This window comes from Orcinus orca, chromosome 5, assembly GCF_937001465.1.
Source record: "Orcinus orca chromosome 5, mOrcOrc1.1, whole genome shotgun sequence".
In the NCBI taxonomy this organism is placed as follows: domain Eukaryota; kingdom Metazoa; phylum Chordata; class Mammalia; order Artiodactyla; family Delphinidae; genus Orcinus; species Orcinus orca.
In genome coordinates, this window is record NC_064563.1 from 100,370,418 (window position 1) to 100,396,366 (window position 25,949).

The 25,949-nt window shown below is 38.0% G+C and overlaps 1 protein-coding gene and 1 pseudogene across 22 annotated transcripts in view; one reads left to right on the forward strand and one right to left on the reverse strand.

Moving 5' to 3' along the window:
* SENP7 (SUMO specific peptidase 7) overlaps positions 1–25,949 on the forward strand; it is a 171,632-nt gene that overhangs the window by 47,927 nt on the left and 97,756 nt on the right. For all 22 annotated transcript variants that reach the window (XR_007477497.1, XM_049710021.1, XM_033433286.2 and 19 more), the window contains one exon: positions 23,185–23,282. Coding sequence is in view for 19 of the 22 variants with exons in the window: in XM_049710021.1 (XP_049565978.1) it covers positions 23,185–23,282 (98 nt within the window). In the remaining 3 variants the exon portion in view is untranslated. The remainder of the gene's footprint in view (positions 1–23,184; positions 23,283–25,949) is intronic.
* Positions 11,090–11,533, reverse strand: LOC101281496 (60S ribosomal protein L23a-like; annotated as a pseudogene).

Genomic DNA, 25,949 nt, shown 5'->3' on the forward strand with positions numbered 1-25,949 from the left:
GACCACCAAGGAATTCCCTAACATTATTTAAAAATTTAATAATTAAATAATGCATTTGCTTTTTATACAGGGTACAAAAAAGGGAAATAACAAATGGGACTATTTCTTAAATGCAGTCACTGCTGACAGTTTTTTTTCATTCCTTTCAAGGAAAAGAAAGCATATTGCCCCCATATGACTCTGTATTATTTTTTGATCATTGCTTAAGAGGGATCATGAAATACATAGTAATATTAGTAATATTGTTAATTTTTTTCTTCTATTTTAACACATTTAGATCTCTTTTATTTATTTTTTATTGGCTTTGCAATACTCCCAAAATATACTATATACAATAATTTATTCACTTAGTGCACTGATATTAGACAATTAGGTTGTTTCTAGAGTTTTGCTGACAGAAACAATATTGCAAGACCTTCATTTTTTGTAAACAGGGAACTATTTTTGAGTGGGATTACTGGGTCTAAGGAAGTTTGTATATTAAATTTTAATGAATATTGCAAAATTGTCTCACAGAAGATTTGCACCAATTTATATTGCCACCAGTGAGAGCTCCCATATTTCTACAGGTTTACTATTACTGGATATTATCAGGCAGTAAAATTGTTGCCAGTAGAAGAAAAAAATACATTATTTTTTTTAAGCTTTTTTTAAAAAAATATTTATTTATTTATTTTTGGTTGCATTGGGTCTTAGTTTTGGGGATCTTTCGTTGTGGTCCGTGGGCTCTCTGGTTGTGGCACGTGGCTCAGTAGTTGCAGTGCATAGGCTGACTTGCCCCGTGGCATGTGGGATCTTAGTTCCTGGACCAGGGATTGAACCTGCTTTCCCTGCATTGGAAGGCAGATTCTTAACCACTGGACCACCAGGGAAGTCCCCAACATACATTATTTTAAGAAAATTTTATCTCTGCATTTATATATTTTACTTTATGTTTTAGAATACTGAATGGAGTAAAAATAAGATATATATATCATTTTAAATACACACACACACACACACACACACACACACACAGTCTCTTGGAAGTAGATGGATGCTTTTTGTTGGGTTTGTTTTCTTAAGGGGTGTCTTACTAAATGTGTTTTTTCCTTTACCCTTGGGTCATATAATCTTCCTTTAGTATTTGGCCTTCAAGAGGCAGATGTGGATCACCAGAGAGCTCTTTTTTAAGAAATAAATTTATTTATTTTATTTATTTATTTTTGGCTGTGTTGGGTCTTCATTGCTACGCGCGGGCTTTCTCCAGTTGCGGTGAGTGGGGGCTACTCTTCGTTGCGGTGCGTGTGCTTCTCACTGCAGTGGCTTCTCGTTGCGGAGCACAGGCTCTAGGCATGTGGGCTTCAGTAGTTGTGGCATGAGGGCTCAGTAGTTGTGGTTTGTGGGCTCTAGAGCGCACAGTAGTTGTTGCACATGGACTCAGTAGTTGCTCTGTGACATGTGGGACCTTCCCGGACCAGGCTCGAACCCATGTCCCCTGCATTGGCAGTCATATTGTTAACCACTGTGCCACCAGGGAAGTCCCCAGAGAGCTCTTTAGGTATTAAGTCTCTATGTTATATAATCTACGGTCTTCTTTTTCCTTAACTCCTTTTCATTTCAGCAGTCTCCTTTTCCTGAGAAGTAATGGCTTATTTTCTCCTATTTCTCTCTACCCACTGAGTGAAACAAGGCCTCCTCAGAGACATATTTTCTTTTCCTATGACCAGTTTCCCACTCTAGTTGCACATGTTCCTTAGGATAGTGATACTTAACTTTTGGGAAATCTACATCGTGTTTGAGATTTGAAGTGGCAAATGTGTCAGCTTTACCTTGCTCCCATGTTGCTTTAGACTTAACGGTATTTGTTAAGTGTGCTTCATAGTTTGTAGGGTTTGAGGCAGTACCAAAATCTTGCTTTGTTGTTTCTCCCACACGCTGTAGGTTTCAATGAAATAAAAAGGGATAAATACCACTCTCCATAATCTTCAGATTATGCTATCTTCAGCAGAATTTTAACTTGTTTATTTTTGATATTAACTGAGATGCAATTATATAAAGCAGGCTGCACAGATCTTAGGTGTATAATTGGATGAGCTTTGACTAATGTAACATATGCAACCAATATCTCAGTGAAATAGAGCATTGTCGTGAGCCTTGAAAGTTCCCTTATGCCCCTTACCATTGTATCTTCTCTTTGCCCGCTGTCCTTATTCCCACCCTGTTCCTGACAACCAATTTTCTGATTTCTATATCAGTAAGATAGTTTTGCCTATTCGTATAGTGTATACTCTTTTGTGTTTGCCTTCTTTTGCTTAGTAAAACGTTGTTGAAACTCATTCCTGTTTTCTGTCTATCAGCAGTTGCTGTGAGTGGGGGGGAGGGGTACTCATTGTTGTGGTGCATGGGCTTCTCATCATGGTGGCTTCTCTTGTTGCAGACTCTAGGCACGCGGGCTTCAGTAGTTGTGGCATGTGGGCTCAGTAGTTGTGGCTTGTGGGCTCTAGAGTGCAGGCTCAGTAGTTGTGGTGCCCGGACCAGGCTCGAACCCATGACCCCTGCATTGGCAGGAAGATTCTTAACCACTGTGCCACCAGGAAAGCCCAGTTTGTTTCTTTTTACTGCTAAGTAATATTCTGTTATATGAGTATAACACAATTTATTAATCTAATTCTTCTGTTGATGGACTTTTGGGATTGTTTTTAATTGGTTTTAATTTGCTTTGCCCTGGTGACTAATGGTGTTAAAATATTTTCATATGTTGATTAGCTGTTGTATATTTTCTTTTTTTGTGAAGTGTCTGTTCAAATTTTTTGCCCTTTTAAAAATATATTTTATTGGCAATTAATTTACATATAATTAAATTAATCCATTTTAAGTGTTCTCTGAATTTTGACAAAGGTATACATTTTTGCAGCCACCACCATTATAAAGGTGTGTGTGTGTGTGTGTGTGTGTGTGTATTTGTATTTATTTATCGTTTTTTTTGTTGGTGTACAGTCCTATGAGTTACAAGATCTGTATAAGACTCATATGACTATCATCACAGTGAAGATACCGTACAGTTCTATCACTCCAAAAAATTCCCTTTGTAGTTACTCCCTATCCCTACCCCTAACCCATGGTAACGTTGTTTTCTCTACCTGTAGTTCTGTATTTTCCAGAATGTCACATGAATGCAATCATGGAGTATGTAATTTTTTAATGTTTTGAGAGTGGCTTTTTCATGTAGTATAATGCCATTGAGATTCATCGATGTTGTATATATCAATAGTTTGTTTAACCATTCCCATATTAACCACTGAAGGACATATGGGTTGTTTCCAGTTTTTGGCAGTTAGGAATAAAGATGCTATACATATTTGTATACAGGTCTTTTTTGTGAGCAGAAGTTTTTAAATTTCTCTAGGGGAAATACCTAGGAGTGGGATTCCTGAATCATATGTAAGTGTATGTTTAACTGCCAAACTGATTTCCAGAATACCATTTTACATTCCCACCAGCAATGTATGGGACTTCTGGATGCTCTGTAACTTTACCAATACTTGGTGCTGTCAGTTTGCTTATTTTTTAAAATAATAGACTATTTTTTAGAGTTGTTTCAGGTTTACCAAAAAATTGAAGGGATAGTACAAACAGTACCCATATATTCATTCTGCCCTTCCCTATGCTCACACACAGTTTCCTTATTATTAACATCTTGCATTAATGTGGTACATTTGTTACAATTGGTGAGCCAAATACTGATACATTTTTTTAATATTGAGATGTAATTGACATGTAACACTGTATTAGTTTTAGGTGTACAACATGATGATATTTATTTATTTATTTATTTATTTATTTTGGGGATCGAGCCATTTTATCTAGGGGCTTTGGAGGAAGGTTGAAAGGCTGGGAGGACAGTGAGATCTGATGTCCTTCTCCCAGCCGGGAGCTCCCCAGCTTCACCATCTCTGAAAGCCATAATGATTGATACATATTTAAATTGCAAAATTATTGCCACAGTAAGTTTAGTTAACATACATTACCATACATAGTTACAGTTTTTTTTTCTTATGATGAGACTTTTAAGATCTACTCTCTTAGCAGGTTTCAAATGTATAGTATAGTTTTGTTAACTAATCCGCCATGCTGTACATTATGTCCCCAGGACTTATAACTGGAAATTTGTACCTTTTGGCCACCTTCATTCATTTCCTCCAGCTCTCAACCCCTGCCTCTGGCAACCACAAATCTGTTCGCTGTATCAATGCATTAAGATTCAAAAAAAATTCCACATGTAAGTGAGATCGTACAGTATTTGTTTTTCTCTGTTTGACTTATTTCACGTAGTATAATGCCCTGACAGTCTACCCATGTTATTGCTAATGGCAAGATTTCCTTCTTTTTTTATGGTTGAATAACATTCCATTAAAGTGTGTGTGTGTATATATATGTGTGTGTATATATATATGTACACATACCACATTTTGTTTATCCATTCATCCATTGATGGACACTTAGATTGTTTACACATCCTGGCTATTGTAAATAATATTGCAGTGAACATGGAGTTGTCGATAATTTTTTTTTCAGGTAGTGATTTTGTTTTCTAAGGAAAAATACCCAGAAGTGGAAATGGAATTGCTGAGTCATGTGGTTTTTAAAAAGTTTTTTGAGGAACCTCCATAGTATTTTCCATAGTGTCTCTACCAGTTTACATTCCTGCAAGCAGTGCACAAGGGTTCCATTTTCTCCTCATCCTTTTTTTTCTTTTTAAATATTTATTTGGCTGTGTCAGGTCTTAGTTGTGGCACGCGGGATCTTCTATTGCAGCACATGGGCTTCTCTATAGTTGTGGCGCATGGGCTCTAGAGCACGCGGGCTCAGTAGTTGTAGCACGTGGGCTCTCTTGTGGCACGCGGGCTCCAGAGCCTGCGTGCTCATTAGTTGCGGTGCACAGGCTTAGCTGTCCTGCAGCATGTAGGATCTTAGCTCCCTGACCAGGGATTGAACCTGCGTCCCCTGCATTGGAAGGTGGATTCTTTTTTTTAAATAAATTTATAAATTTATATATTTATTTATTTATGGCTGCGTTGGGTCTTCATTGCTGCGTGCGGGCTTTCTTCTCTAGTTGCGGCTAGTGGGGGCTACTCGTTGTTGCAGTGGGCAGGTTTCTCATTGTGGTGGCTTCTATTGTTGCGGAGCATGGGCTCTAGGCACCCGGGCTGCAGTAGTTGTGGCTCTTGGGCTCTAGAGTGCAGAGTCAGTAGTTGTGGCGCACAGGCTTAGTTGCTCTGCGGCATGTGGGATCTTCCTGGACCAGTGATTGAATCCGTGTCCCCTGCATTAGCAGGCGGATTCTTAACCACTGCGCAACCAGGGAAGTCCCAGAAGGTGGATTCTTAACCACTGGACCACCAGGGAAGTCCCTCTCCTCATCCTTGCATCCTCTTTTTATGTCTTGTCTTTTTGATAATGGCCATTCTACCAGGTGTGAGGAGGTAGTTCATTGTGGTTTTGATTTGCATTTCCATGGTGTTTAGTGATGTTGAGCCCCTTTTCATGTACCTGTTGGCCATATGTATGTCTTCTTTGGAAAAATTTCTATTCAGATCTGTCGATTTTTAAATTAGATCTTTTGTTTTTGCTATTGAGTTGTATGAGTTCTTTATATATTTTGGATGTTAGCCTCCTATCAGTTATATGTTTCAGAAATAATTTCTCCAATTCTGTAGATTGGTTTTTCATATTGTTGATGGTTTCCTTTGCTATGCAGACATTTTTAGGTTGATGTAGTCTCACTTGTTTATTTTGTTTTTATTGCCTTTGCCTAGGTGTCAAATCCAAAAAATCATTGTTAAGACACTGATATCAAGGAACTTACCCTTTATGTTATCTTTTAGGAGTCCTATAGTTTCAGGTTTTATGTTCAAGTCAGTCAGTCCATTTTGAATTGATTTTTGTGTATGGTGTAAGATAGTCATCCTGTTTCATTCTTTTGCATATGGTTGTTCAGTTTTCCCAGCATAATTTATTGAAGAGACTGTCTTTTCTCAACTGTATATTTTAGTGTTATTTATCATAAATTAATTGACCATATATGTGTAGATTTATTTCTGGGCTCTCTCGTCTGTTCAGTTGATCTATTTTTGTGTTTTTATGGCAGTACCATACTGTTTTGATTACTATAGCCTTGTAATGTAGTTTGAAATCAGGACGTGTGGTGTCTTCAGCTTTGTTCTTCTTAAGATTGCTTTGGCTATTCAGGGTCTTTTGTGGTTCCAAACAAATTTTAAGATTGTTTTTTCTATTTCTGTGAAAAATACTGTTGGAATGTTGATAGGGATTGCATGAATCTGTAAGTTGCTTTGGGTAGTATGGCCATTTTATCATTATTAATTCTTCCTGTCCATGAGTATGGCATATGTTGCCATTTATTTGTATCTCTTCAGTTTCTTTCATCAGTGTCTTACAGTTTTCAGTGTATGGGTTGTTTATTCCTAGATATTTTATTCTTTTTACTGCAGTTGTAAATGGGACTGTTTTCTTAATTTCTCTTTCAGGTAGTTTATTGTAAGTGTGTAGAAATGCAATTGTTTTTTTGTATGTTGATTTTGTATCCTGCAACTGTACTGAATTCGTTGATTAGTTGTAACAGTTTTTTTGGTGTGATCTTTAGGGTTTTCTATGTATGATATCTTGTCATCTGCCAATAGAGACAGTTTTACTTTTTTTCGAATTTGGATACTTTTTATTTATTTTTCTTGCCTAATTGCTCTGGCTAGGACTTCTAGTACTCTGTTGAATAAAAGTGGTGAGTGTGGCCATCTTTGTTTTGTTCCTGATCTTAGAGGAAAAGCTTTCAGCTTTTTACTCTTGAGTATGACATGAGATGTGGGCCTGTTATACGTGTCCTGTCATACATAATTGAGGTACATTCCCTCTATACCTGCCTTGTTGAGAGTTTTTATGGTGAATGGATGTTGAATTTTGCCAAATGCTTTTTCTGCGTCTATTGATATGATGATATGATTTCATCATTCATTTGATGAATGTGATGTATCACATAGATTGATTTGTGGATGTTGAAGCATTTTTGCATACCTGGAATAAATCTGACTTGTTCATGATGTGTGAACCTTTTAATGTATTGTTGAATTTAGTTTGCTAATATTTTGTTGAGGATTTTTGCATCTGTGTTCATCAAGGATATTGGCCTGTAATTCTTTTGTAGTGTCCTTGTCTGGTTTTGGTATTAGGGTAATGATGGCCTCATAAAATGAGTTTGGGAGTGTTTCCTCCTCCTCTGTTTTTTGGAAGAGTTTGAGAAGGATTAGTAATAATTCTTCTCTAAATGTTTGGTAGGCTTCACCAGGGACTCCATCTGGTCCTGGACTTTTGTTTGTTGGGAGGTTTTTGATTACTGATTCAGTCTTGTTATTAGTAATTGTTCTGTTCATATTTTCTCTTTCTTCATGATTCAGTCTTAGTAGGTTATGTTTCTAGAAATTTATTCATTTCTTATAGGTTGTCTAATTTGTTGGCATATAATTCATAGTAGTCTCTTATGATCTTTTATAGTTCTGTGATCAGTAGTAATATCTCCTCTCTAATTTTTGATGTTTTTGTTTTGTGAGTTCTCTCTCCTTTTTGCTTGTTGTGCCTAGCTAAAGGCCATTTTGGGGTTATCTTTTCAAAAAACAGCTTAGTTTCATTGATCTTTCCTATTATCGCTTCACTCTCTAGTCACTTATTTCCACTCTGATTTATACTTTCATATGTTTTCTTGTAACTAATTAGTTCCTTTTTTGGCTTAAGGAAAACCCTTCAACATTTCATGTGTGGCAGGTCTAGTGGTGCTTCTCTGGAACTTTACCTTTTGCTTGTCTGGAGCTCTTTATCTCTCCTTCAGTCCTGGAGGACAACTTTGCTGGGTAGAGTGTCCTTGGTTGGCAGTTTTTTCTTCTTTCAGCACTTTGAATATATTGAGACACTCCCTTCTGGCCTGTAAAGTTTCTGCTGAAATATCTGCTGATAGTTTTATGGGGGTTCCCTTGTATATAAGAAGTTGTTTTTTCTCTTGTTACTTTTTAGATTGTCTCCTCGTCTTTAACGTTTTACAATTTAATTATAATGTGCCTTGGTGTGGCTCTACTATAGATGCATCTAGTTTGGAACGCTCTGGGCTTCCTGACTGTGGATGTTGGTTTTGTTCCGCAGGTTAGGGAAATTTTCAACCAGTATTTCTTTTCCTTTTTTTCTTTTTTTTTTTTAAAGAGTTTTATTAGCAACTAATCAAGATGCTTTTTTTTTTTTTTTTTGGCGGTACGCGGGCCTCTCCCATTGCGGAGCACAGGCTTCGGACGCGCGGGCTCAGCGACCGTGGCTCACGGGCCTAGCCGCTCCGTGGCATGTGGGATCTTCCCGGACCGGGGCACGAACCCGTGTCCCCTGCATCGGCAGGCGGACTCTCAACCACTGCACCACCAGGGAAGCCCTCAACCAGTATTTCTTTAAATAAGTTTTCTACCCCCCCCTTCTCTTTTTGGTACTCCTATTATGTGAATATTGTTCTCCTTTATGTTGTCTTATAAGTCCCTTAGTATATGCTCACTCTTTTTATTCTTTTTTTGATCCTTTGATTGGATGAATTCTACTGCCCTGTCTTCGAGTTCACTGATCCTTTCTTTCACGTCATCTAGTTTACTGTTGATCTCTCTATTGAATTTTTCAGTTCAATTATTAATATTCTTCAGTTCTGTGATTTGGTACTTTCTTATATTTTCTTTCTTTTTGTTGAAATTTTCATTTTGTTTACGCATTGGTCTTTTGACTTTGGTGAGCATCTTTATGACTAATTTTTTGAACTATTTATCAGGTAGATCACTTATTTCCAGTCAGTAAGGTGTTTTTTTCTGAGGTTTTATCTTGTTCTTTCATTTGTAATGTAATTTTCTGCTTTATTTTCCTTCATTCTCTGGTTAGTTTCCATGTATTAGATAAAACAGCCACCTCTCTCAGTCTTGAAAGATGGATCTTATATAGGACCTGAACCTTATCCTTTAATCCTGTCCTAACTCTTGGTTGTTTCTTAGACCTCTGTGATTGTCCAAGCAGTCTTCTTTGTTTATAGTGGCTTCCAGTAGTTGAGTGTGACAAGACCTGTCCGTATCCCAAGGGGGAGGGTCTTAGCACCTAGATGCAGGCTGATTGGAAGCCAGGCCCCCAGGCAGCAGCTTTTAAAGTACACAGCTAGGGACTTCCCTGGTGGCGCAGTAGTTAAGAATCCGCCTGCCAATGCAGGGGACACAGGTTCGAGCCCTGGTCCGGGAGGATCCCACATGCCGTGGAGCAACTAGGCCTGTGCACCACAACTCCTGAGCTTGCACTCTAGAGCCCGCGAGCCACAACTACTGAGCCCATGCTCCGCAACAAAGAGAAGCCACTGCAGTGAGAAGCCCATGCACTGCAACAAGGAGAAGCCCCTGCTCGCTGCAACTAGAGAAAAAAGCCCGTGTGCAGCAACAAAGACCCAACGCAGCCCAAAAAAAAAAAAAAAAAAAGTACACAGCTATACCTCTTTCAGAGTAAGACTGGCAGACAGGTGTTTCTGTTTGTTTGCTCTGTGCTGTAACCTGGGGGGATAGCTGGTTAAAAACTGTTCTGCTCTTAGGTTTAGTCCTGTGGGACCTACGAGCACATGCCCCATTGGCCACCAGAGCCAGGTGATTAGGGGGTATCCCCTGGGCAGCAGCTGCAAAAAGTGGTGTGCCAGTCTTGTGCATAAGCTCCTTTTTGGGAGATAAGGGCAACCTGGAGGCAGAGGGAGAGCTCAGAGATGGTGCCTACCTGCCTCTGTGGTCTCTGGAGAGTGTTGCAGTTGGACCTGGGATGCGTATTAAATTAGAAGCCTGCCCTCATACTGCAGATTTTGAGATAAACAAATAGGCCTCTTTTATAGAAAGACTGGGTGCATTTTAGTCTGCTGCCTCTATTCTGGGTCCTGGAGGGTTAGCCATGGTGAGTCCATGTGAGCCTTTTAAGAACTGTGTCTTAGTATGCCAAAGCCTTATGGGTCTTATATTTAGATGCAAGTTCTGTTGCCTTTTAAAGCTAAATGTTTTGGGGGCCTATCTCCTTGGTGATAATCTTAAAAGTTGGGGTGCTAAATGTGGGGTGCAAACCCATTGCTCCTTAGGAAAAAGCTGGGAGTTGTGAGTTCCTTTCTGGCTGTGTTCTGATCTGCTGGGGATGGTGTTTATGGAGAGATTATGTCTCAGCCTCTCCTACCAGTTTTTTTTTTTTTTCCCCCTTTTGCGGTACGCGGGCCTCTCACTGCCGTGGCCTCTCCCGTCGCGGAGCACAGGCTCCAGACGCGCAGGTTCAGCGGCCATGGCTCACGGGCCTAGCCTCTCCGCGGCATGTGGGATCCTCCTGGACCGAGGCACGAACACGTGTCCCCTGCATCGGCAGGCGGACTCTCAACCACTGCACAACCAGGGAAGCCCTCTCCTACCAGTTTTGATGTGGGTTTTTTCTCATTTGTGTGATGAGTTGCTCAGCTAGTTTCTGGATTTCTTTCAGAGGGAGTTGTTCTGTATGTAGCTGTAGATTTGGTGTGTCCATGGGAGGAAGTGAATTCAGGACACTACCTACATCATCGTGAACTGGAACACCTCTGTTATATTATTGACTGAAGTCCGTAGTTTATATTAGGGTTCACTTTTTGTATAGTATATTCTATGTGTTTTGAGAAATGTATGATGACATGTATCCACTATTACAGTGTAATTCAGAATAATTTCACTGTTCTAAAAATTTCTTGGGCTTCCCTGGTGGCGCAGTGGTTGAGAGTCCGCCTGCCGATGCAGGGGACACGGGTTCGTGCCCCAGTCCGGGAAGATCCCACATGCCGCAGAGTGGCTGGGCCCGTGAACCATGGCTGCTGAGCCTGCGCGTCCGGAGCCTGTGCTCTGCAACGGGAGAGGCCACAACAGTGAGAGGCCCACGTACCGCAAAAAAAAAAAAAAAATTTCTTGTGCTCCACTGATCTTTTTAATATCTCTATAGTTTTTTTATTTACAGTGAAAACTTTTATATTTTGAATTAGCTATCTGGACTCAGTTTAGACGATCCCAATTCTGTTGGCTACTCCAACGCATCATAGTCAGGAGCCAGTAGAACATATGCCTTCTTCTTTCCATCAGGCCATGTCAATGTCAGAGCTTCTTCACAGCCTGTTTAATTTGATGTTTGTTGGCCTTGCCATCCACAATGAACACCAGTGTGTTGTTGTTTTCTGTTTTCTTCATGGCTGACTTGGTGGTGAGGGAGAACTTGATGATGGCATAGTGGTCAAACTTGTTTCTTCTAGGGGTGCTCTTCTGAGGATATTTGTGTTGCCTCTTGAGCTGCAGTGTTTTGGGCCGTTGGAAGGTGGGTGACATCCAGATCTTCTTTTTTTGTGGCTGTGGATGCCTTTCAACCGTACTTTCTTAGCCTTCAAAGCTTTTGCTTTTGCTTTGGCTTTGGGAGGTGCAGGAGGTTCTTTCTTTGCCTTTGGCGCCATCTGCGTGAAAAGCTCCATAGTTTTAAAAATTTATTTATTTATTTATTTTTGGCTGTGTTGGATCTTCGTTGCTGCGCTCGGGCTTTCTTTTAGCTGCGGCGAGCGGGGGCTACTCTTCATTGTGGTGCGCGGGCTTCTCATTGTGGTGGCTTCTCTTGTGAGTGTGGGCTCTAGGTGCACGGGCTTCAGTAGTTGTGGCTCACAGGCTCAGTAGTTGTGGCTCGTGGGCTGTAGAGCACAGGCTCAGTAGTTGTGGCGCATGGGCTTAGTTGCTCTGCGGCACGTGGGATCTTCCCGGACCCAGGCTCAAACCTGTGTCCCCTGCATTGGCAGGTGAATTCTTAATGACTATGCCATCAGGGAAGTCCCCATATATATTTTTTTAAATCATATTGTCATATACTTGGAATCATACAGCCTTTTCAGATTGGCTTCTTTCACTTAGCTATATGCTTTTATGTTTATCAAAGTGTCTTTTTGTGGCTTGATAGCTCGGTTCTTTAAAAAAAATTTTTTTTTTTTTAGAAAGACTATTTTTTAGAGTAACTTTAGGTTCACAATAAAATTGAGCAGAAATTACAGACAGGTCCCGTATATCCCCTGCCCCTACACATGCACAGACTCCCCCAATGTCATTTGTGTTTATTGCTGAATGATACTCCATCATGTGGGTATACCACAGTTTCTTTATCATCTATTGAAAGACATCTTGGTTACTTTAAAGTTTTCACAATTATAAATAAAGCTGCACTAAACATTAATGTGCAGATTTTTGTGTGGACAGAAGTTTCCAGCTTATTTGGGTAAATACTAAGGAGTGTAGTTGCTAGATTGTTAAGAGTATGTTTAGTTTTGTTAGAAATTGCCAAAGCGTCTTCCAAAATGGTTGTACCATTTCGCATTTCCACCAGCAACTAATGAGATTTCCTGTTATTCCACATCCTGGCCAACATTTGGGGTAGTCAGTGTTTTGGGTTTTAGCCATTCTAATAGGTATGTAGTAGTATCTCTTTGTTTTACCTTGTAATTCCCTGATGACATGTTTTGGTGAGCTTCTTTTCATATGCATATTTGTCATCTGTGTATCTTCTTTGGTGAAGTGTGTGTTCCCATTTTTGGCTCATTTTTTGTTTTTGGCTGTGCTGCATGGCTTGTGGGATCTTAGTTCCCCAACCAGGGATTGAACCCGGGCCCACAGCGGTGAAAGCATCGAGTCCTAACCAGTGGATCACCAGGGAATTCCCTCATTTTTTAAATTGTTTGTTTTCTTGTTTTTTAGTTTTAAGCATTATTGTATATTTTGGGTACCAGTCCTTTATCACATATGTGTTTTGCAAAGAGTTTTTTCTAGTCTGTATCTTAACTTTTCATTCTTTTAACAGTATCTTTCACAGAGCAGTTTTAATTTTAATGAAGCCCAAGTTTCAATTTTTCCTTCATGGATTGTGCTTTAGGTATTATATCTAAGGAGTAATTGTTCAACTGAAGGTCACCTAGATTATCTCTTGTGTTATCTTTTAGGAATTTTATAGTTTTGCAATTTACATTTAGATCTGTGATCCATTTTCAGTTAATTTTTGTGAAAGGTATAAGATTTGTGTCTCTGTTTATTTCTTCATACACGAGTGGCCAGTTCTTTTAGTGTCATTTGTTGAAGATTAGCCTTTCTCCATTGAATTGCCATTGTTCCTTTGTTAGAAATTAATTGATTACATTGTGTGGATCCTTTTCTCAGCTGTCTATTCTGTTCTATTGATCTATTTGTCTGTTTTTTTGTCCATACCATGCTGTCTTGGTTACTGTAGCTTTATAGTAAGTCTTTAAGGTGGGAGTATCAGTTCTCTGAGCTTGTTCTTTAATATTGTATTGGCTATTCTGGGTCTTTCATCTTTCTATTTAAAATTTCAAATCAGTCTGTTGAAATCCACAAAATAACTTGCTGTGATACTGATTGGAATTGTGGTGATTCTGTAGATCAAGTTGGGAAGAACTGACATCTTGACAGTATTGAGTCTTCCTATTCATGTTCATGGAATATCTATTTATTTAGATCTTTGATATCTTTCATTGGAGTTTTATAGTTCTTTTTATATAGATTTTACACATTTTTAAAGATTTGTACATAAGTATTTAATTTTTTCAGTGCTAATGTAAGTGGTATTGTGTTTTTAATTTCAAATTCTAATAGTTCTTTACCTTCATGTAAGAAAGCAATTAATTTTTGTATATTCATCTTGTCCTGCACTGTTGCTATAATTGCTTATTAGTTCAAGGAAGTTTTTTCTTTTTTCTTTTTTTTTCAAATTCATCTCTGGGATTTCCTACATAGACAATTATGTCATCTCAAATAAAGGTTTTATTTTTTCCTTCCCAATCTGTATCCCTTTTATTTCCTTTTCTTGTCTCATTGCATTATCTAGGACTTCCTGTATGAGGTTGAATAGGAGTGATGAGAGGGAGCATTCTTGCTTGTTCTCAATCTTAGCGTCAAAGCATATGGTTTCTCGCCATTAAGTATGATGCTGGCTGTAGGTTTGTTGTAGATATTCTTAATCAAATTAAAAATATTCCCCTCTATTCCTAGTTTTCTGAGAGTTAAAAAAAATCATAAATGGCTTTTGAGTTTTGTCAGATGCTTTTTCCACATCTATTGATATGACCATTTCATATTTCTTCTTTGGCTTGTTGACATTAATGGATTTTTCAAATGCCGAACCATCATTGCTTATTTGAAATAAGTCTCACTTGTTTATGATATATGATTCTTTTTATACTTTGTTGGATTTGATTCTGTTGAGAATATTTGCACCTATGTTCATAAGAGATATTGTGTAGTTTTCTTTTTTTGTAATGTATTTTTCTGGTTTTGGTATTAAGGCTGGCCTCGGGACTTCCCTGGTGGTCTGGTGGTTAAGAATCTACCTTCCAGTGCAGGGGACGTGGTTTTGATCCCTGGTCAGGGAACTAGATCCCGCATGCCGTGGGGCAAGTAAGCCCGTGCGCTGCAACTACTGAGCCCGTGCGCTCTAGAGCCAGTGTGCCACAACTAGAGAGCCCACGCACCACAACTACTGAGCCTGCACACTCTGGAGCCTGAGCGCCACAACTAGAGAGAAGCCTGCGTGCTGTAACGAAGAACCCGTGTGCTGCAACCAAGGATTCCACATGCCAACAACAAAGATCCTGCATGCTGCAACTAAGACCTGATGCAGCCAAATAAATAAATAAATAAATAAATAAACAAAAGGAAAAATAGAAAGGCTGGCCTCATAGAATGAGTTTGGAAGTGTTCCTCTACTTCTATTTTGTGAAAGAAATTATAGAGAATTTGTATAATTGATTCCTTAAATGTTTGGTAGAATTCACTGATGAACCAAACTGGGCCTAGTCCTTTCTGTTTTGGAAGGTATTAAATATTGATTCAATTGATTCAATATCTTTAATAGATATGGGCCTATTCAGATTACATAAGTTTTGATCAATTGTATCTTTCAAGGTATTCGTCCATTTTCATCTAAGTTTTCACATTTGCGGGCATTGAGTTGTTCATAGCATTTCTGTATTATTTCTATATAATGTCCATTGGACCAGTACTGATTGCCCCTCTTTCATTTTTGATATTAGTAATCTGTCTCTTCTGTTTTTTTTCTTAGTTAACCTGGGTAGAGGTTATCAATTTTATTGATTTTTTTCAAAGAACCAACCTTTGATTTGGTTGATTTTCTCTGTTGATTTCTTGTTTTCAATTTCATTAATTTTTTTTTCAATTTCATTGATTTCTGCTCTTTTATTTATTTATTTATTTTCTTCTGCTTACTTTGGAATAAATTTGCCCTTCTTTTTTTAATTTCCAAAGCTGGAAGTTTGCATTATTGATTTTAGAATTGTCTCCTTTTTTAATACATGCATTCGATGCATGTGCGCTTGAGAAGAAAGTGTATTCTTCTGTTTTAGATGAAGTATTCTATAAATGTTAATTAGATTTAGTTGACTGATGGTGTTTTTCAGTTCAATTATTTCATTACTGATTTCCTTACTGATTTTCTGCCTGCTGGATCTGTTTCTGATAGAGGGATGTTGAAGTAGATGTGTCTATTTGTCCTTGTATCAATATTTCTATCAGTTTTTGCCTTATGTATTTTGGTGTTGGGCATATATACATTAAGGATTATTATGTTTTTTTGGCAAATTGCCCCCTCTATCATTATGTAATATTCCTCTTTATCCCTGTGTCCCCAAATTTGATACTGTTTTTTCCTCTGAAATCTCAGTCTGAAATTAATATAGCTACTCTGTCTTTTGATCTCTTAGAATGGTGTATCTTTCTTCATCCCTTTACTTTTAATCTGTTTGTGTCTTTATATTTAAAGTGAGTTTATTGTATACAATGTAGAGTAGGGTCTTTTTTCTTTTTTAAATCGTAGATTGATTTGATTTTCAAATATTAAACCACCGTTCTGTCCTAGAATAAGCCCTAATTAGTCATGCTGTATTATTCTTTTTATATATTGCTGGTTTTGATCTGCTGATTTTTGTTGAGTATTTTTGTCTGTACTTATCAGGGATATTGGTCTTTAGTTTTCTTGTACTCTCATTATATTGATTTAGTATCAGTATAATGTTTGCTTTATAGATTGAATTGGGAATTGTTTATTTCTAGTTAATGGAATAGGTTGTGTAGAATTCACTTTATTTTCTTCTTAAATGTTCATTTGAATGTCTGTGAAAACTCTAGGAAATCCCTGCTAGAATGAGAGCTTCAAAATTAGGTAACTAAATGATTTGATCCTGTAGGGTAGGGGGTTAGTGGAAGGGGAGGGTGGCAGATGTGTTTATAAAAGGGTAGCAGAAAGGATCTTTACGACACAACTGTTCTATATCTTGAGTTTGGTTGTAGTCACAGAGATGAGCACATGTGATAAAATCGCCTAGGACTAAATGCATGCATACAAACACACACACACAAGTATGTGCATGTAAAACAGGTGAAATCTTAATAAGGTCATGGATTGTTTCAATGTCACTTTCCTGGTGATGATATTGCTGTGCAGTTATGCAAGGTGTTACCATCAGGGAAAACTTGTTGAAGAGAATACAGGATTCCCCAGATAGCCTCTCTCCCCGCACCTCACCAATTTATCCAGCTGTTCAGTAGATGTTGGTTACCAAATAATTTCAGCTTATGTTTTCTGATAAGTGTTTTCACTGTTGACATTACATGTTGCTAATTTGGAAATTAGATGAAGAGTCAGTAGAATTGAAATTCTGATATAAAAGTTAAATCCTGACCAATAATCTCAATTGGTTGGAAAGTCATCATCCATCTTTATTACAGTAGGCTGTGACATGGATAAGTAGTTGTAAGCAAAGCTGATATTTTCTTCAGGTTGCAGATTTGGTTCATTTTTAGTATGTAAGGAAGTACTCAGTTGAGACTGTGAACACTGCACCACTTAGAATGGGTATAGAGTTGATTTGTCCAAGAAAAATTTTAGTCAAGTTCCTATCGAACATTTGGTTTTAATTATCATAGTATTTTATTTTGATGCCCCTGCTAGAATGAGAGTTTCAAAATCAGGCAACTAAATGATTTGGTCTTGTCTCTAAGCAAAGTCTTTTATTCTTCTATAAGTTTTTTCATATTTAAATTACAACTGTTCATACTATTTCAGCCTTCCTATTTGTGATCAGATAGCTTTCAAAATATGTATATGAATAAATTCTCATTCATAATCAGATTGTGGGAGAATTCTTTGTTATCTGATTTTTTTTCAGAGATAGCATGTATATAGGTTCATAGACTAAGTGAAAAATTGTATCTCTGAAAAATACAGATTATTATCCAGGCTGCAATTCTAATCCAACTTTGGAAAGAAAAAACATTCTAGTGTGATATTAAATATAAGAAACAATTTATCAAAGTCTAAGTGAATTTTTGTTTTCCTTTGATAATGTCTGTAGATACACTCCAGATTACCCTTGGCTGTGGTAGGATTGGAGATGGGCATTGAAACATGTTACTGTTATTTAGAGTTAATAAAATTTTAATCAATTCCCCTCCTCTCCTATTAAAGATACCTTCATTTTGTCTCATTGTGTTTGTTTCATTTTTTGTAATAGTTTAAAACTTCTCATTCTTTTCCCCCCTCTTTGGTGGGAATTATGTTTCTTTTCTGTACAGAATATGAGACTCAAAGACTAGTACTCATCATTTTGCAAATATAGGTAAAACCTAATTACAACATTATTAGTAGGGTAGAAAAAATTTGGAAACAAAAAATGTGAAAGCTGCATTTACTGTGAGATTAGTGAAACAGTTGTGGAAAACTAGTTAACCAGTGGTTCTGAGTCTAGCTTGTGAGCTAAATTATTCCCAGTCCTGGTTGCAGTTTGATGTAAACAAATAATGTAATTCATTGTGAGAACTGTTATTAGTAATAGAGGTATGTAAAATAGTGTTAGAGCAGAGATACTGATTTACTTTTCTAGAGAGTGAGGAAGGCTTCATAGGTGGTGTTGATCTGGGACTTAATGGACAAGGAGAATTTGGGAGGGCAAAGCACATTCTAGTAAGAGGAAACATGTACAGAAAGATGTCAAAGGATCTGAATGGCATGCACTTTCAGGGAACTACATATAGTTTAGTGTTGTCGGAATAGAAGATTCATGGGAAGCAGAAGTGAGAAAGATAACTCAGTTCTTTTTTTTTTTTTTCTCCTTAGGTAGTGGGGAATACTTAGGAATTTAAGCAAGAGAATGACATCAGATTTGCATTTTTGAAAGATTTAACTTTCTTGACGGAGTGGCTGCTGGACTGGGGGGGAGAAGAGACCATTTGCTGGGAATCCCATTAGGAGAACATTGCAAGAGTCCAGGTCAGAAGTAAGAGGCAGAACTAAGACAGTGATACTGAAAATGGAGGAAAAATGTATTTTTAATCTAGTTATATTGATACATTTACATTTTGTAGTGAAATGGGGGTGACAATGTGTTTAGGTTGATATCTTGATAGGAAGGATTTCCGAGAATTTGTGTAATTTAGAATTACAGCATTGGAAGGAGCATAGGCTTTTATGTCAGGCAGACTTGGGTTAACTGGTGAAGTTTATTCTCTGAGCTTCACTTCCCACTTATAAAGTGATGAGTTTTATACCATGTAGGGCTGTGGTGTTAATGAGATAATAATGCCTGGAGAATAAAAATGACAGTGTTTATTGAGGGCTATCATGGTTAAGACAGTGTTTTATTTTGTTTTTCATTACTTAAATTTTTTTTTTTTACTTTTAAAAATGTATTTCCAATTATGGTAAAACACACACAGCATAAAATTTATCATCTTATCCATTTTTAATGGTACAGTTCACTGGTATTTAGTATATTCGCATTGTTGTGCAACCATCGCCACCGTCTATCTCCAGAATTCTTTACATCTTGCAAAACCACAACACTTTACCCATTAAACAATAACTCTCCATTTCCCCCTCTCCCATCCCCTGGCAACCAAAATTCTACTGTTTTCTATCTCTGTGAACTCTAGATACTTCCTATAACTTGAATCATAGAGTATTTGTCTTTTTGTTACTGGCTTATTTCACTTAACCTAATGTCATTGCGTTGGGAAAAACGCATCTTCCTCCCATGTTTCTCCTTTACTCTCATACTACTATCATTTTCACAACACTTCTCACACCAGATGTTTGTGGGTTTTCCCCCACCAAGCAATCCTCTGGGACATGAGCTGGGTGTCCTACAATTTATCTCAATTCCGACACTATCTACCTGGAGATGGTTTCAGATCTCACAGGTTGTGGGCTCAGTCCCAAGACTGCTCCCACCCCACTTCAGATGCCAATCACAATTCCAGGTTGTCACCTGTGCTTCTGACCAGCTGGCTATAAATCTGAGATTCCCATGACTCTCTCCTCAGGTTTGATTAATTTATGCTAGAGCAGTTCACAGAACTCAGAGAAACACTTATTTACATTTACCAGTTTATTTAAGGACATGATAAAGGATACAGATGAATAGCCAAATGAATAGATACATAGGGCAAGGTCTGGTAGGGTCCTGAGTGCAGGAGCTTCTGTCCCTGTGGAGTTGGGGTGTGTCACCTTCCGGGTATATGGATGTGTTTAGCAACCTCAAAGCTCTTTGAACCTCATATAATATTTTTGAGATTGTAATGGAGATTTGCTCACATAGGCATGACCGATAATTAATTCTGTTTCCAGTCCCTCTCCCCTCTCTAGAGAATGGTGGGGCAAAGATGAGAATTCCAAGCTTGTAATATTGGCTTGGTCTTTCTGCTGACTAGCCCCTATCCAGGAGCCATCTAGGATCTCACCCAGAGTCGCTTCATTAATACAAAAGGCAGATCTATCACCCAGGAAATTGTGAGGGTTTTAGGAGCCCTGTGTCAGGGATTGGGGTTAAAAACCAGATATTATAGCAAAAGATGCTCCTATCACCAAGGGAATTACAAGGGTTTTAGGAGCTCTGTGTAGGAACTGGGGCCAGAGACCAATATAAATATTTTTTATAATCTCATAGTTGTCAAAGTTCATGACTAATTTTTTGAACTATTTATCAGGTAGATCACTTATTTCCAGTCAGTAAGGTGTTTTTTTCTGAGGTTTTATCTTGTTTTTTCATTTGTAATGTATTTTTCTGCTTTATTTTCCTTCATTCTCTGGTTAGTTTCCATGTATTAGCGTGTTGTAGCGTGTGTCAGAATTTCCTTTTTAAGGCTGAGTAATATTTCATTGTATGTATATGACACATTTCATTATTATTGGTGTTATTATTGATGGGACACTTGAGTTGTTTCCACCTTGTAGCTATTGTGAAAAATGCTGCTATGAACATAGGTGTACAAATATCTCTTTGAGGAAGACAGTATATTTTAGCTCTAGTTGATTTACATTGTTGTGTTAGTTTCAGGTGTACAGAAAAGTGATTCAGTTATACATATGTATACATATTCTTTTCCATTATGGTTTATTACAGGATATTGAATATAGTTGTCTGTGCTATACAGTAGGACCCTGTTGTTTATTTTATATGTATTAGTTTGTTTCTGCTAATCCCAAACTCCTAATTTATCCCTCCTCTACCCCCTTTCCTCTTTGGTAACCATAAGTTTGTTTTCTATATCTCTGAGTCTGTTTCTGTTTCATAAATAAGTTCATTTGTGTCATATTTTAGATTCCACATATAAGTGATATCATATGGTATTTGTCTTTCTCTTTCTGACTTACTTGACTTAATATAATCTCTGGGTCTATCCATGTTGCTGCAAATGGCATCATTCTTTTTCATGGCTGAGTAATATTCCCCCCCATATATATATATATATATATATATACACATATACACACACACACACACATCTTCTTTATCCATTCATCTGTCAATAGACATTTAGGTTGCTTCCATGTCTTCTTGGCCATTGTAAATAGTGTTGCTGTGAACATTGGAGTGCATGTATTTTTTTGAATTACAGTTTTCTCTGGATATATGCCCAGGAGAGGGATTGCTAATCATATGGCAACTCTATTTTTAGTTTTTTAAGGAACCTTCATAGTGTTATCCATAGTGGCCACACCAATTTACATTCCCACCAATAGTGTTAAGAGGGTTCCCTTTTCTCCACACCCTCTCCAGCATTTGTTATTTGTAGACTACTTAAAAAAAATAATTTATTTTTTTTGGCTGCGTTGGGACTTCGTTGCTGCATGTGGGCTTTCTCTAGTTGCGGCTAGCGGGGCTGCTCTTTGTTGTGGTGCTTTTTGGCCATTTGTATGTCTTCTTTGGAGAAATGTCTATTTAGGAAGGAAGGCAGTATTTTAAACTTATATAATCATCACATATCCTTGTGAGATAGTAACCATTATTACGCAAGGAAACTAACGCATAGAGAAGATAAGTAATTTATTTCCCCAGATTCACACTGTTTCTCTTTTTAAAAATAAATAAATAAATTTATTTATTTATTTATGGTTGCATTGGGTCTTCGTTGTTGCATGCGGGCTTTCTAGTTGCGGTGAGCTGGGGCTGCTCTTCATTGAGGTGTGCGAGCTTCTCATTGCGGTGGCTTCTCTTGTTGCAGAGCACAGGCTCTAGGCACGTGGGCTTCAGTATTTGTGGCTCACAGGCTCTACAGCACAGGCTCCGTAGTTGTGGTGCATGGGCTTAGTTGCTCTGCGGCATGTGGGATCTTCCTGGACCAGGGCTCGAACCCGTGTCCCCTGCATTGGCAGGCGGATTCTTAACCACTGCGCCACCAGGGAAATCCCCACACTGTTTATATATATATATATATATATATATATATATATTTATTTAAAAAGTTTTTAATTTTGGCGGCATTGGGTCTCTGCTGCGTGCAGGCTTTGTCTAGCTGTGATGAGCGGGGGCTACTCTTTGTTGTGATGTGTGGGCTTCTCACTGCGGTGGCTTCTTTTGTTGTGGAGCACAGGTTCTAGTTACATGGACTTTAGTAGTTGCAGCATGAGGCCTCAGTAGTTGGGGGTGTGCAGGCTCTAGGACGTGTGGGCTTCAGTAGTTGTGTGCGTGGGCTCAGTAGTTGTGGCTCGCAGGCTCTAGAGTGCAGGCTCAGTAGTTGTGGCTCATGGGCTTAGTTGCTCCGTGGCATGTGGGATCTTCCCAGACCAGGGATTGAACCTGTGTTTCCTGCATTGGCAGGCGGATTCTTAACCATTGCGCCACCAAGGAAGTCCTGTTTCTATATTAACTAAATCAACTTTAACTTTGTTTGTAGTTGGATTAAATCTAAACAGTTAGTAAGATATCTGACTCTTCCCTAAACTTTTTCCATGAAGCAGTTCATAGGGAATCAGTTGTAATCCCTTCCAATTGTTTATAAATGCAGTTACTTCAGAATCACAGACTCTGTTTAACTTGGCATGTAATTATTTTTATTTCCTTTAAACACATTCACCATTTTTCATAGTGATGTAAGCTTTTGAGTCTTAAAATGTCTATTTCCTGACTAAAATTACCTTTACATTTTTAAATGTCTTTTTTCTTTTTCTTTTTCTTTTTTTTTTTTGCGGTACGCGGGCCTGTCTCACTGTTGTGACCTTTCCCGTTGTGGAGCACAGGCTCTGGACGCGCAGGCTCAGCAGCCATGGCTCATGGGCCCAGCCGCTCCGCGGCACGTGGGATCTTCCCGGACCGGGGCACGAACCCGTGTCCCCTGCATTGGCAGGCGGACTCTCAACCACTGCACCACCAGGGGAGCCCTCTTTTTCTTTTTTTAACGAATTAAGTCCAGACCCTTTATTTATTTATTTATCTATTTATTTATGTTTTGGCTGCGTGGTATGTGGGATCTTAGTTCCCCAGCCAGGGATTGAACCTGCACTACTTGCAGTGGAATGTAGAGTCTTAACCACTGGACCGCCAGGGAAGTCCATAAATGTCTTTCTTCTGTAATTTATTGGACTTTTATATCCTCATTAGCAAAAGATGCCAAGTGTTTTGTAGATTGCAGTTTTCCCCCTCTGTGAACTGTTAGGACTTTGGCTGTTTATCTTGAATTTCTAAATAAAAAGAAAATTTAAGTGCCTCTTAATTGTCATATTGCTATATTTATTATTGAAATTCCAAATCCCATTTTTTTTCCTTAGTGGAAAAGGAGCCTAAGAAATAAGGTCCTCTCTGTAGACCATAAAAGTAAAAAAGGTGTACGTGGGCGTCCTGTCACTTCTAAGACATCAGCAGAAAGGTAAGATATATGTATGTGTGTGATATAGGATGGGCTTATACTATGTATAGTGTGACCATGAATGATTCATTTAACCTTTTTGGTTCTCAAATTTCCACAACTTTTAAAATACAGTGATTGAGTTCAGTGACCTCTACTGTTCCTTCTAAGCTCTTTCTGTGATTCTAATTCATCTTAACTCCTTGTTTTTGTGTGTTTGTAACATCTTGAAAGCTTTAGCTAAAAAAGCAAGAGTTACATATAGACTCGTTAAGATGCTGGATTCATCTTTTGTCCTCCAATTAGCAACTCTGGTCTTAAAGTCATAGTATTAATGAATAATGGATATGCTGGAATTAAATATCTATGGGATTCAAATTACAATTATTACCTGCAGGAAATCGGAGCTAAATTTTAGTACTGGACATCAGTAAATGCTTAAAAAGTTGTTATTTTGCAAAAGGGTATTATCTGTTTTAGAATAGTGAATGAATAAAAAGTGACAGTAACAGTTAAAAATTACAGTTATTGGGAGCTTGCACAAATGAGAAGACTAATTGGAGTTTTCTTTCTATAAGTTTATTTATTTTTTATTTTATTTTTGGCTGCATTGGGTCTTTGCCGCTGTGCACGGGCTTTCTCTAGTTGCAGTGAGCAGGGGCTACTCTTTGTTGCGGTGTGTGGGCTTCTCATTGCAGAGCACAGGCTCTAGGCATGCGGGCTTCAGTAGTTGCAGCACATGGGCTCAGTAGTTGTGGCTCGTGGGCTCTAGAGCACAGGCAGTAGTTGCGGCACACGGGCTTAGTTGCTCTGCGGCATGTGGGATCTTCCCAGACCAGGGCTCGAACCCGTGTCCCCTGCATTTGACAGGCGGATTCTTAACCACTGTGCCACCAGGGAAGTCCTAATTGGAGTTCTTGATTTTATGTCAGAGCACTCTGTAAGCTGTTTAGTCTGAATTCTCACCTTTCAAGTGAATTGTCCTTAGGAAATAAGCATATTGGTGACTCCATATCCTTATCAATACTTATTTTCCGTCCCTCCTTCCCTTCCTTCCTTCTTTCCATAGTTGTCCTAGTGGGTGTGAAATGATAATCTCATTGTGGTTTTGGTACATATTTCCTAATGACATTGAGTGTCTTTTTATATGCCTGTTGGTCATTTGTATACCTTCTTTACAGAAATGTCTGTTTAGATCCTTTTAAAAATTGTTTAAAAATTGTGGTGTTTATCTTTTTATTGTTGAGTTGTAAGAGTTCTTTATATATTCTGGATACAGGTCCTTATTAGATATGTGATTTGGAAATATTTTCTCTCACTCAGCTTTTCACTTTCTTGATGGTGTCCTTTGAAGCACGAAAGTTTTTTTCACTTTGATCAAATCCCATTTATCTGTTTTTCTTTTGTTGTTGTGCTTTTGTTGTCATATCTAAGGAACTATTGCCTAATCTGAGGTCATGATGATTTACTCTTGTGTTTTCGTCTAAGGGTTTTATAGTTCTAGCTCTTAGATTTAGGTATTTTATCCATTTTGAATTAATTTTGGGTATGGCATGAGATAGGCATCCAAATTTATATTTTTGTTGGTGAATATGCAGTTGTCCCAGCAACATTTGTTGAAGAGGTACGAATTTTTCTTGGTACCTTTGTTGAAAATCAGTTGACATTAATGTAAGTGTTTATTTCTGGATTTGGAATTCTAGTCCATTGATGTATATGTCTGTTTTTATGTCAGTACCGCTGTGTGCTGTACACTGCATTATTGCAACTTGGTGGTAAGTTTTGAAATTGGGAAATGTGAGTCTTCCAACTTCATAATATTTTTCAAGATTTTTTAAAAAAAATTTTCTGGCCGCACTGTGCAGCATGCAGGATGTTAGTTCCCTGACCAGGGATCAAATCCATGCCGCCTGCAGTGGAAGCATGGAGTCTTAACCACTGGGCTGCCAGGGAAGTCCCTTTTCAAGATTGTTTTGGTTGTTCTGGGTTCCTTGCATTTTCAACTGAGTTTTAGAATCAGTTGGTCATTTTGAGCAAAACAGCCAACAAGGATTTTGATGGAGGATGTGTTGAATCTGTAGACCAATTTGGGGAGTATTGCTGTCTTAACAAATTAAATCTTCTGATTCATGAATATATCTTTCCATTTATTTAGGTCTTATTCAATTTCTTTCAACAGTGTTTTGTAACTTTCAGTGTGTCTTGGACATTTATTGTTAAATTTATTCCCAAGTATTTTCTTTTTGATGCTGTTGTGAATGGAAGTGTTTTCTTAATTTTAGTTTTAGATGGTTCATTACTAGTGTGTAGAAATCCCATTTATTTATATATGTTGACCCTGATTTATATATCGTGACCCTGTTTGTCCTGTTCTAGAAATTTTTAGTAGATTGCTTGGAATTTTGTATATACAAGATCATGTCATCTGCAAACAAAGAAGGCTTTACTGCTTCCTTTTCAGCTGGAGGCCTTTAATTTTTTCCCCTTGCCTAATTGTCCTGGCTAGAATGTACAATGTATAATGGAAGTGGTGAGAGTGGAAATCTTTGTTTTGTTCCCACTATCAGAGGGAAAGCATTCAGTATTTCACCATTAAGTATGATGTTAGTTATAGGTTTTTTATAGACGCCCTGCTATGGTTTGAATGTTTGTACAATATCTCCCCAAAATTCATATGTTGAAATCCTA